The sequence below is a fragment of the Somniosus microcephalus genome, chromosome 5 (assembly GCF_052327205.1).
Source record: "Somniosus microcephalus isolate GS21.2 chromosome 5, FLI_Smic_1.0, whole genome shotgun sequence".
Taxonomy (NCBI): Eukaryota; Metazoa; Chordata; class Chondrichthyes; order Squaliformes; family Somniosidae; genus Somniosus; species Somniosus microcephalus.
Genome location: NC_140991.1, coordinates 273654082 through 273666736, shown reverse-complemented (window position 1 = coordinate 273666736; position 12655 = coordinate 273654082). Strand labels below are relative to the sequence as shown.

Below are 12655 nucleotides of genomic sequence, written 5' to 3'. Positions count from 1 at the left end.
AGGTGTGGCAGACAGCAAGATGCCATTTGTGTAAAGCTAACAATGGAGCGGCGCAACTTTGACAGCTTTTAGATATTCGCATTTAACCGAGCATCTGCCCCTCGCCCGAAGTTGCTGTACCTTTTACGCATAAATAACGATGAGCGCCATTAGCCCCACCATTATTTTGACATCAAATTCTGGCCCATAATAAGAATTTTCACCCAACTGACCAACTCATCTCAAATTTACCCACCAATCTTTTTGTTTAAAAATGTCTTCAAAATAGATCGTTAGAATGTTGAACAGTGATCAAGAAACCTACACCGGAAAATTAAAATTAGGCAAATTATAATCTTTCAAAGTCTTTTCCTTTCACAGAAGGTTTAATCCTAAATTGTCCAATTTAACATGCAGTTTACTCCACAACCTCTGAAGTTGAAAATTTCAAAATGCTCGTTGTTGGTCTCTCATCATCTGGCTCCTATCACTTGACTAGCTTGTGTGCTCCAGTTCCTTTTAGAGTATCTCAAAAGGAGAGAAAAAAATCTTCCCCTCCTATTCTGAAGACACTGACTGGAGCCCTGGAATAATTCCATGGGCCTCACCCTGAGCCGAGACAATGAGTTTTGGATTAAAGGAAAGGAAAGGGCTTGCATTTCTATAGCACCTTTCATGACCTCAGGATGCTCCAAAGCACTTTACAGCCAATGAAGTGCTGTTACTGGGAATGTACCAGGTTTGATTTAGTCTGTGCCGTGTTAGCCAGAGTAGCAGTTGGCTTTAGTGCTCCCAGACTAGGGTAGGGAAATATCACCCAGAGTTCCTGTTCCTGCTCCTGATCACTATTCAATGGCCTCTGCTGGAAGGCTCTTGTGTGTCATTGTTGGGCTGGGTTGTGATGCTTCTTACATTTGCCAACACTCGCTCTCTAGACTCGCACATGAAGAATGTCCATTTGGTTGAAATACCAGAGGGCAGATGGAGCCTATTGAACCGTAATCAGTGCATGCAGGAGAAAAGGGAAGAAACGTGTGTTGAGAAATAAATGGTTTAGGACTACATATATACTGTATATTACACAAATCTTGCCTTACAATGGGCTAAGGTGCTGTTTCTTGCCCACATGCATTGCTCATCAGTAGTAGCGTCGACGAGGAAGGGTTATGAATGGACTGCTGCTATTTTTTTTGAATGGAAATTCTTTGTGCAACAGCATGTTATTCGTGGAAATCGAACCATTCAGACTGAAATGGCCCACCAACTGTATGTCCTCCAAGTACTGACTTTTAATCTTCTGGAAGACCGGATGATGACTAAAATGGATCCACAGGATCAGGTGAGTATCTTTTTCTCTCTACGTTTACACTAATACAAGAGATCTGCCAGATGGTTATACCCCAACACTGTTTCATTCAGTGGCAGCCAGTGCTGTGTTTGGAAGCCTCCTTATTGCACCTGCTGCTGACAGTCTTGTTCCTCTCACTGCTGCAAATAGTTTGGAATTCAATTAGTTTCTGCAACCTTCAAATACAGGGAGTTTTATTTTTTATTACTCATTCTCGGGACGGGTGAGTCACTGGTAAGGCCGATATTTATGGCCCATCCCTAGTTGTCCTGAGGAGGTTGTGGTGGGCCGCTGCCTTGAACCGCTGAGTGGTTTGCTAAGCCACTTCAGAGGGCAGTTAAGAGTCAACTGTGTTGTTGTGGATCTGGAGTCATATTTAGGCCAGACTGGGTAAGGACAGCAGGTTTCCTTCCCTATATTAATCATTAGTGAACCAGTTGAGTTTTTACGACAATCCCAACAGCTTCATGGTCACTTTTACTGATGCCAGTTTTTATTTATTTCCAGATTTTTATTTTTAACTGAATTCAAACTGCCATGGTGGGATTTGAATTTGCGTTCTCTGGACTATTATTCCAGGCCTCTGGATTATTAGTTGCAGTAACATACCCACTGCGTCTCCATACCCCTGGCGGCACAGAACATAAAGCCCTGAACTTTTAGTGATATTAATTGGGCAGCCTTGCACAGAGGAATAAATGATGTTGGAGAATGAGGTGGTGTAGTTGGGGATACATTCAGATGGGGTCTTAGTACATTGGGCTGTGTAGTGAAAACTCTGTATTGAAGAAAAGATAACCCATGTTGTACATGACCTGGGGATGCTTATTGCTGTCTGACGAATTACATAGAATTTACAGCACAGAAACAGGCCATTCGGCCCAACTGGTCTATGCTGGTGTTTATGCTCCACATGAGCCTCCTCCCACCCTACTTCATCTCACCCTATCAGTATATCGTTCTATTACTTTCTCTCTCATGTACTTATCTAGCTTCCCCTTAAAGGCATCTATGCTACGGGGAGGCAAAGTAGGAATTGTTCCACTTGCTAGCTCTCAATTTCATAAGCACAAAATATGTAAACCAACTATCAAAATTTTTGTGGCTCTATCATAATCGAGACTAGCTTGGTGAGTGGGTGAATTTTTTCATACTACATCTGTCTTTCGGGCGGAATAAAGACTTGGAGTGCTGGAACGTTCACTGAATAAGTGAACTTGTTTTGACCCAAGACCATGGAAGGAATCCCTTGCAATATTGCTGCATGCCTTTGGCTATCTTGCTGAGAAGCTTGAATTAGGAGACATGAGTTCAGCAGCAGCAAAGAAGTATCTCAATACCTTCATTGTTTGAGGGGAATAATAGAAAAACTCACCCCTAGTATCGGAGGACAGTGTTATGAGGAAAGAGTGGGAAAGTCTTGGCTCTTCAGCCTTGAAAGGTGAGTGAGAGGTGACCTCCTATACCATGGGTACTAAATAGGATAGACAAGATTACAAAGAGTGTCACTAGTTTGGCACAGATTAACACTAAACTAGCACCCTGCAGCTGGCCTGTACTATATATGACCAGAGCGTGCTTAAAGCTGCCATCAGATCCTGTAGCTTGGTGAGCATAACAATTAACAGAAATATAAATTTAAATAAATGTATTAGGTTGGTACTGGTTCTTGGTAATGTTGATGCAGCAGGGTTAATGGAAATTGTTTTTTGCTGTACTTTTTTTTGGCCTTGTTGACTTTCTGTAGCATAATGACAGCCAATTTTGCAGGGTACTGAAGGTAATAGTAAACCTGCAGAGAAATACTCTTCGACTAATTGCACAGGTAATCTTGCGCCCATTACACTCGTTCATTTCTGTTTTATCAGTAGTCTGCTTCTTGCTTCCTTATACAGGCCCAAAGAGATATCATATTCGAGTTGCGCAGGATTGCATTCGACGCTGAATTGGAACCTAGCAACAGCGGCAGTATTGAGAAGCGAAAGTCCATGTACACCAGAGATTATAAAAAGCTGGGCTTCATTGTAAGTACACTCATCTACTGAGAAAACACTCCAAAGGCGGAAACTATTGGGTTGTTTTAAGAGGCTGGGGGTTTTGAGAGATTCATTTCTCCTCCATCTGCTCTATTCAGAATTCTGTCCTTACTGAACCTAGAATCAGGATTCTGCAGTTTGGAAAAGTTCCCAGTATTAATGGGGAATTGGCCATGCTGCTAAAGCCAGTTAATTCATTACACTATTCCTTTTTGCCCCCTCTTGTTTGTTAATCCTGAAACTAGATAGCCTTTCATTTTTTTAATTAAAAGTCAACGACACTGACCGTACTTAGTTCATATTGCTTCCTGTATCCCTACATCCAATGTGGCAGGGTGGACAATGCACCTGGATGGCTGAAAACTGGCTCTGAAGGCCGGTCTTTCAGCCAGTCAAAGTGTCATAATTTAACGGATTGACTTGGTTCTATCACATCTACAAATAGGCCAATCAGTCACATTATTGACACAAACCAGGAAGGGCTACACCAGCTTGATTCATCCCATCTATGATGCTGGCAGCTCAGATGTGGCTGGATAGGATCATTGGTCTGTGGCATGGTAAGAGTTAATAATAATGCAAATTAAATTGAAAGTTTAAAATAAAATTTCGCTAGAGTAATAAAAGGATTCCAGCTATGTGCCCCCATGAACCTTTGGATTCTTGGCAATTATCACTACAGTGAAGAATGCCATATTAATTCAGATTCATTTCCATAAGTAAATTTGTTCTACTTATCTATAATTATACGGTACTGTTGGATTGCCTTGTTCTTTTTCGCCTCGTTACTTTAAACACCAGATTGCATGCACACTCAGTTGCAGCACTGCAGGATCAATCTTTATTGAAACCCCATACTTCACAAAACCCGTATGAGAGCTGAGACTTCACGATTCCAGTACAAGCTGCTGAACAGTGGTTCACTCACATCTCTCATACCAAATTTCACCTTTGATCACTACATCCCATGCATACCACCAATAAATCATAGTACATTCAAGATGCATACAAATGACAGCAGAATAACAACATAAACTAAACAAACAGGCACTTAACTCTTCTAATTATTTTATTGCCTTCTGAAACGCTTCCGATAATTTTATTACCATAAACACAAGTGACTTGATTCCTGACATGCTAGGCACACAGGTCAGCCTTCTGATCTGTGGAGATACATTTGCTTACAATCTCATGCTCAGCAGAAAGCTGTTTTTTAACTCATCGCGTGCTGATCCCACAGACTGCCCAGAAAGAACATTTGAGGTACTTGGGTAATGTGAGCCCTCGTTCCCACAGGTACACGTATTTTTCCCACAGCCCTATATATTCCTATGTATCCTGTTGTGGCCACGAGCATTTCTTTTCTGTACTGGCTGTTTAATTTTTCTTAATTGTGTCTCTCATTCATTATGTTGATTATTTTAGCTGCTTTGTATATTTTTTAATAATCCATATCAGTAAATTACCATTTAGTTTTAATTTGACTATTGAACGGCCCCTTTAGTTTTCCAAACACACATTTTGGTTGCAAATCAAAGGCTACCCACTGGTAACACATTAATATCCAGCTGCTTTTGTGACTTACTTGGGGTTCTGAGAAGATTAATTTTGAGCTGGGCAAAAGCTTCTGGAGTCTGATGAGTATCCAGAATTGGCATAATGGCTGTATCCTAAGGGCAGATTTTTCAGTGTCTCACTTGTAGGGAGAAACTAACAGTTGTCAGAGTCACGCTGCGCGTAGCTGTCTGTTTCCTTTCACACAAAGCTTGTTTGATGGATGACCTACATTGCTTAGTCGCTTTCGTTTCTTCGATCAGTTCTGGGTTTGTTTCATTTTAACTGCCAGTTCAAATGTGAGATTAATTAAAAGCACCTGCAAAATTACAATGGCTATATTACAATGGCTATAATGTCTAACAGTAGGAACAGGGAACAGATTTAATTGTTTCTTTTCTTTCCCTACCTTTCTCTCCTCCGCTGAAGGTGAGGTCTCTTGCCGGGATGTAGTTTCATTGATACAGGGAGCACTACAGTGTCCCGCCCTAGTGGCCCGTTCATGATGTGTGAACCTAGACATTGAGCGTTGGTAGGGTAGGAACATTAAGTGCAGGAATTGGGCTATTCCGGGTGTTCTAACGTGAAGGGTATTTGCGACGAAATGCAACTTCTCACCTTGACTTTCCACCAAGGTCATTACACAGCAGTCATGAACAGGGCAAAGCGATTCATGGAAAAAGGCAAACAAAACCGTGAAAAATTCTTTCAATACCACCACAGTAAGAGGGAAGTCAGCAAAGAGGTGAAAACTATAAACATCGCAAATGGGCCTGAGGCTCAGTACAACATAGTAAATATTCCAAAAGAGTAATGGCCCAGATTTTGCTGTCGGCACTCGCCGTTCACCTCGCTGCCCACAAAGTTTACTCGGACTTCCCAGCATAGATTTGCATGAATCTAGCGTCTGATTCAGTGCTGTTTCAAGCCTGTGCCTGACTTCTCTGACCCATGCTAAGTTCTAGTTTTATGTGACTTTGAATGTGGCACATTATCCCGCCCATCCCCCCCTTATACCTCTTGACCTCTGCAACTTTCAATGCAGTCAGCCACTTCATTCTCATCCATCTCCTCTCCTCTGTGATCCACCTCCGTGGGACCACGTTTTCCTAGTTCTATTCCTAACTGTCCCTTCATGGCTAACACATCTCCTGCAATGACTTCCTCCTGCCTGGCATGGTCACCTCCATTGTTTCATCTTTGGCCCCCTGCTATTTCTCATATGGTAGCTGAGACAGCATATAAAAGCATTTAACAATGACACTCAGCCTTACCTCTCTGCCACCACCCTGGACTCCATGGCTGCTGTTGTGCTGTCCAACTGCCTATTGGGTTGAGACAGAACTTCTTCCAGTTAATATCAGCAAGACAAAGCCATGCTGTTCAGTTCGTACCAGAAGCTCAAACCCTCTCTTTCCCCGCCCCCCCCCCCCCCCCCCCCAATTCCATCTTCCTTGCTGCTTGATCAGTCAATATGACAATGGGCAACCTTGGCCTCTTACACATCCCTGATCTTGAATTCCGAGGCAGTTTGTGAGAGAGAAAGAACTTGCCTTTCACGATCTCAGGACATCCCAATGAGCTTTACAGCCAACAAAGTACTTTGGGAGTATAGTTAACTTGCAGTGTAGGAAATTCTGCAGCCAATTTGCGCACAGCAAGGTCCCACAAACAGCAATGAGGTAATGACAAGATAATCTGTTTTAGTTGTGTTGGTTGAAGGATAAATATTGACCAGGACACGGTGGGGGGGAAAGGGTTCCCCATCTCCTCCTCTTTGAATAAAGCCGTAGGATCTTTTACATACAGCCGAGAGGGCAAGTGGTGCTTTGGCTTAACGTCTCATCTGAAAGACGCCACCTCCGACTGAAGTGCCCGCCGAGATTTTGTGCTCAAGTTTCTGGAGTGGGAATTGAACCCATGACCTGACCACTGAGCCACAGTTGACACCTTGTAGTGTGGGACCACATCAGTGTTCTCGCTCAGGCCAACATCCCCAGCATCGAAGCTTTGGCCACGCTCGATCAGCTCCGATGGACGGGTCACATGTCCGCATGCCCAATACGAGACTCCCAAAACAAGCGCTCTACTTGGAGCTCCGGCATGGCAAGAGAGCCCCAGGTGGGCAGAGGAACACTTCAAGGACACCCTCAAAGCCTCCTTGAAAAAGTGCAACATCCCCACTGACACCTGGGAATCATTGGCCCAAGACCGCACAAAGTGGAGAAGAAGTATCAGAGAAGGTGCTGAACACCTCGAGTCTCTTCGTCAGGAGCAAGTGGAAGCCAAGTGCAAGGAGCGCATGTCAACCCAAGCACCCCACCCACCCGCCCGCCCCTTCAACCACCATCTGCCCCACCTGTGACAGAGACTGTAGGTCCCACATTGGACTCATCAGTCACCTGAGAACTCATTTTTAATGTGGAAGCAAGTCATCTTCGGTTCCGAGGGACTGCCTAAGAGAAGACAGTTGACAACTTGTAGTGTGGGACCAGGTTATTGGCTAATTTTTGATTTGCACTGCTGATGTGGTGAGAGAGTGAGCTGACAACATCGCAGCGAGGGAAATGGCGCCGGCAGCAGCACAGCCGTGTAAAATTACCCCCTGAGCTTTTTGCGTGTCTCCTTTAAATTCTGAGACTTGCTCTTTAAAAATCCTTAACTGGGATGTTTGATCTCCGTGTGCAGTTGTGTAAAACCAATTGGAGGTAATATTTGATAACACACGCTTGACCTTTTCCAGTGAAATGAACAAGGAATTGAAGTACACATTTGACATTTCAAATTTTTGTTGTTGACATTTCATTGTTTTAATAAAATGAGTTTGAGAATTGCATCAAGTCGCATTTTTGAGATTTAACTCTGAATACGATGATGCTAGAGGGAAAGAAAGCCTTAAAATAAATGTTATAGTTGTAGAAGCAGTTTCCAGTTTTTAGAAACAGTCACCGAACTTTTGATCAAATTCACATTTTAGTCACTTTTACTTCTGTTAAATGCAAACACATGCTTGATTTTTTTTTGAGATGATTTTTAAATAATTCTTTTAGATTTCAGTCCCTTTTATGTAATCAAGAGTCTCAATCAAAATTACGGTGAGCTTAATGGCGCTCGCCGTTATTTATGCGTAAATGTCACAGCTACTTCAGACGAGATGCAGATGCGCGGTTAAACGCGAATATTCAAAAGTTCTTGTCCAAGTTGCGCCATTAGCTTTGCGAAAACATCATCTTGCTGTCTGCCTCACCATTGTAATGCATTGAATGGCATTAAGTTGCTGTATTTGCACAGCTTATACGAACTAAACTTGCCACAGAGAGGCAAGTCTTACCCGCTTCAGTCTAAGTACCCTTTTAACGACGTGATAATTATTATTTACTGCCAATCAACTTCTGGCCCTGAAAATGAACTATTACAAGTGTGGAGTCTCATTCCTTCAGGTTTTCAATGTTGGAGATTTTAAAAATGTCAAATTTTAATATTTTTTATTTATTTTACTTTTTCTTTTTTTCCCCTCTTTTAATCCAATCTTTCTTTATCTCTCTCTCTCTCTCTCTACCTGAATTCACCCACTCTAATTTACAGTTCCTTCTCAGTCCTTGCACTATTCATTTCACAATCCTTCAATCTGATTGGTTAAAGAGATACATAGTTGCTTGTCCTGTTCACTCAGGCCCCAGATGGCCTGTTTCCCTCGCTGCGATGTTATCAGCTATAGATGCCCTGCTACAGCAAATTATGGCCCAATATTTCACTCTGCATCTGACTTTTCTGTCATCCCTTGTGACATTTTGCATTGTTCTTCCTAAAATGTAGAATTCAGATGCTGAATTTCTCCCTTGCTCTGCTGTGCAGGAATTTTCCATTTCCAGTGTGTCCTCGGGAATTACCGATAATGTTCTAATGTAGCTGTGGTTTTAATTTAAGGATCACAGCCAGAGATGTACAGGTGTGGTTTGTATCCTGCACTCATGGCTGCAAAGACAAGAATGTACCTGGGCTTGTCTTGGGTCTGGTGGCCAAATGTTCCAAAAATGTACATTTCCAATGCTAGATTTTCTTTATAGTCCGTGCACACTTCATATGCTGTTTTTTTGTATAAATTTTAAGTATATAATCCCCGTCACAAAGGCTTTCCTTATAATGTCGACCTTTCTCTCCCTAAAGAATTCACTTATGATAAATTAACATAGCAAAAGATGAACAGTTCACTGGTCAAGATTTTTGGTTGTATTTGATTTCTTGGGTGATCAGCTATGGCTCCGTTATAGCTCGCCTCTGAGTCAGAAAGTCATGCAGTCAAGTCCACTCCAAAGACTTGAGCACAAAATCTAGTCTCGCACTCCGGTGCCGTAGTGAGGGAATGCTGCACTGTCAGAGGTGCTATCTTTTGGATGAGATGTTAAACCATTAAACCCCATGACACTATTTCGAAGAACAGCAGGGGAGTTCTCCCCGGTGTCCTGGCCAATAATTATCCCTCAACCAACATCAGTAAATCAGATTATCTGATCATTATCACATTCCTGTTTGTGGGACCTTGCTGTGTGCAAGTTAGCTGCCACATTTCCTACATTACAACAGTGACTACATATCAAATGTACTTCATTGGCAGTAAGACGCTTTGGGATGCTCTGAAGTCGTGAAAGGCGCTATATAAATAAAAGTTCATTCGTTCTTGGTTCTCTTACTTTCCCTTCCTCTTGCAGAGTTACCCATGATAGTAATCCAAAAGGATCAGAAACACATTGTGGAATCGCAGTTACCACTAAGTGGTGCACTGTGTTGGTGCATCAGGTTGCTTTTTTTCTAAGTCAGGTGGAAGGAGGAATGACCCCTGGCATCAAAAGAATAGATCAGACAGGAATAGACCAGCTGGCCCATCTAACCTGTCGCATACAGTGGTGATACCTTATGCATCAGGCCAAGAGATTCCCTACCCCCTAGGTGCCATGGGAATGGCGAAAATCCAGATCAAAAATCCAAGGCCAATTAGGAGTGTGGGGTGGGGAAAAATGATCCCATCCCTCTAGGAGACCGAAACTAGTCCAGGAGACCACATTGACTGTAACTAATATTGGCCCTGATTTTGGGGTCGGAGGCTTCCAGCAGGGAAATGTCTCCGATCCGCAAAGAAGATCCACGCCTACCTGGGGCCTCGGGATCATGTGGGCCAGCCCAATGAATGAAAGAAGGGAATCCCCATTCATTCTTATGGGAGTTCCGTATGTATGGAAACTCCATTAGTATGAATGAAAATACCCCCAAAAAATGCATGCACACATTAAATATTTTTTTTACATACCTGTATTTAAAATTAATTAAATATTTAAAACAAAATTAATTTTTTGAAAAATATTTTTAAATGTTTTAATGTGGCTAAAAATTACCGTACCTTATTGTACAAGTTTTTTTAATGTTTAAATGATTGATAAAATGTATTTATATGTTCATTTAAACTCTTAACGCTGGTAAATGCAGACCTTACTGCTTTTGCCAGGTGTAAGAATTTCACGGGCGTTCGCTGGGCAGAAGTTGGGCAAATCTCTGCCCGTGGATGCCCTTTTCCTGGGGATGTGTTGGATCTGTGACAGATCCAAGTTCCGGCTTTTCGTGCATGCACTTTGCGCGCGAAAACCCGGAACTTGCGCACCTTGTATGCGCCCGTAGGGGCCGCAAAATACAGCCCATTAATTGGTACCTAACTCTTGTATGATGCAATCTCTGCGCCAGCCAAGAACCGATCCAGTCCTCAGGTACACAGTGAATCGGTATTCACCGCACAAGCCAGCAGCCTGTTCCACAGGTCTGTTATTTTCTGAGGCAGGGATTGGGGGGAAATAGAACCTCTTAACTTCTAATCTATTTCTACTCTTGTATCATTCATAAATTTTCAAACCAAGTGGGTAAGTGATGGACAAAGCCATTCTTTCAAAAAATTTGAAAGAGGAGGATTTGAAATAGGGGAAGTGAGAACATCTTTTACGCAGCGAGCTATAATGATCTGGAATGCACTGCCTGAAAAGGTGGTAGAAGCAGATTCATTAGTAACTTTCAAAAGCAAACTGGATATATACTTGAAGGGGAAATTTAATAGACGTGTTCAAAATCAAGATGTGTTTTGACAAAGTGAATAAGGAAAAAGTGGCAGAAGGGTCGGTAACCAGAGGTCACAGATTTAAGTTAATTGACAAAAGAACCAGAGGTGAGATGAGGAGAATTTTTTTACGCAGCGAGTTGTTATGATCTGAATGCACTGCCTGAAAGGGTGGTGGAAGCAGATTCAATAATCGTTTTCAGAAGGGAATTGGATAAATATTTGAAGGGGAAAAATTTGCAGGGCTGTGAGGAAAGAGCAGGGGAATGGGACTAATTGAATAGCTCTTTCAAAGAGCCGGCACAGGCACGATGGGCCGAACAGCCTCCTTTTGTGCTGTATGGTTCTTTGATTTGTATATGAATGTGATCCACCTGACTTGCGTGTTCATAAGCATGTTTTACCTGCTTAGTTTTTGGTGTGATTGCTGGTGATTAAGACTCCAAAAAGCTGGTGTTCTGCTTGTAAATGTTTCTTTTCTACCCTCGATCTAGAATCATGTGAATCCAGCCATGGATTTTACTGAGACCCCACCTGGAATGCTGGCCCTTGACAACATGCTATACTTTGCCAAACACCATCAGGACGCTTACATTAGGGTAAGACCTGTCACTTAATCTCATTTGTAGTTACTGCAACAATCCCAGATCTTTTCACTCCTGATTGATGCCATGTACATGTATCTGGAATACAATGGAGTAGAAGTTATGTTTCAGTTGTACAGAGCCTTGGTCAGACCCCATCTGGAGTACTGTGTTCAGTTTTGGGCACCGTAACTCAGGCAGGATATATTGGCCTTGGAGTGGGTGCGGCGCAGATTCACCGAATTAATACCAGGGCTTAGAGGGTTAAATTAGAGGACAGCGTGCATAAACTTGGCTTGCATTCCCTTTATATAAGATAGTGGGGTGATTTGATCGAGGTTTTTAAAATGAAAAAGGTATTAGGTAGGGTAGATACAGAGAAACTATTTCCTCTGGTGGGGGAATCAACATCGAGGGGACATAATTTTAAAATTAGAGCCAGGCCATTCACAAGTGAAATCAGCAAGCACTTTTTCACACAAATGGGTGGTAGTAATCTGAAATTCTCTCCCTCAAAAGGCTGTGAATGCTGGGACAATTGGAACTTTGAAGGCTGAGGGCGAATATTTGTTAGGTAAGGGTATTGAGGGAACTTGGCGGGTAAATGGAGCTGAGGTGCCGATCAGCCATGATCTAATTGAATGGTGGAGCAGGCTCAAGGGGCTAAATGGCCTACTTCTGTTCCTATGTATATTCTGTTTACACCACCGGATATATCTGCACTTCCGATGCATTTTATTTGCATAATTTATTCACTTATCAGAATTGGTGTCGTCTTACTGCCACACCAGAACTACTTCAGTCAGTGTACTGAATAAGGTTAAATAGAATTGCATACATTTTTACAGCACAGAAACAGGCTGAAACAGGTGTTTATGCTCAGTACGAGCCTCCTCCCACCCTACTTCATCTCACCCTATCTGCATAACCTTCTATTCCTTTCTCCCTCATGTACTGATCTAGCTTCCCCTTAAATGCATCTATACTAGTTGACTGAACCACTCCATCTGGTAGTGAGCTCCACATTTTCACCACTCGCTGGGTAAAGATGTTCCTC

At 42.5% G+C, this 12655-nt stretch overlaps 1 protein-coding gene across 6 annotated transcripts in view; it reads left to right on the top strand.

The window, feature by feature from the left end:
- The window catches only part of elmo1 (engulfment and cell motility 1 (ced-12 homolog, C. elegans)), a 351678-nt gene that overhangs the window by 171752 nt on the left and 167271 nt on the right, over nt 1-12655 (top strand). For all 6 annotated transcript variants that reach the window (XM_085988968.1, XM_085988965.1, XM_085988967.1 and 3 more), the window contains 3 exons: nt 1196-1318; nt 3223-3351; nt 11509-11613. In XM_085988968.1, the coding sequence (XP_085845094.1) occupies nt 1196-1318; nt 3223-3351; nt 11509-11613 (357 nt within the window). The remainder of the gene's footprint in view (nt 1-1195; nt 1319-3222; nt 3352-11508; nt 11614-12655) is intronic.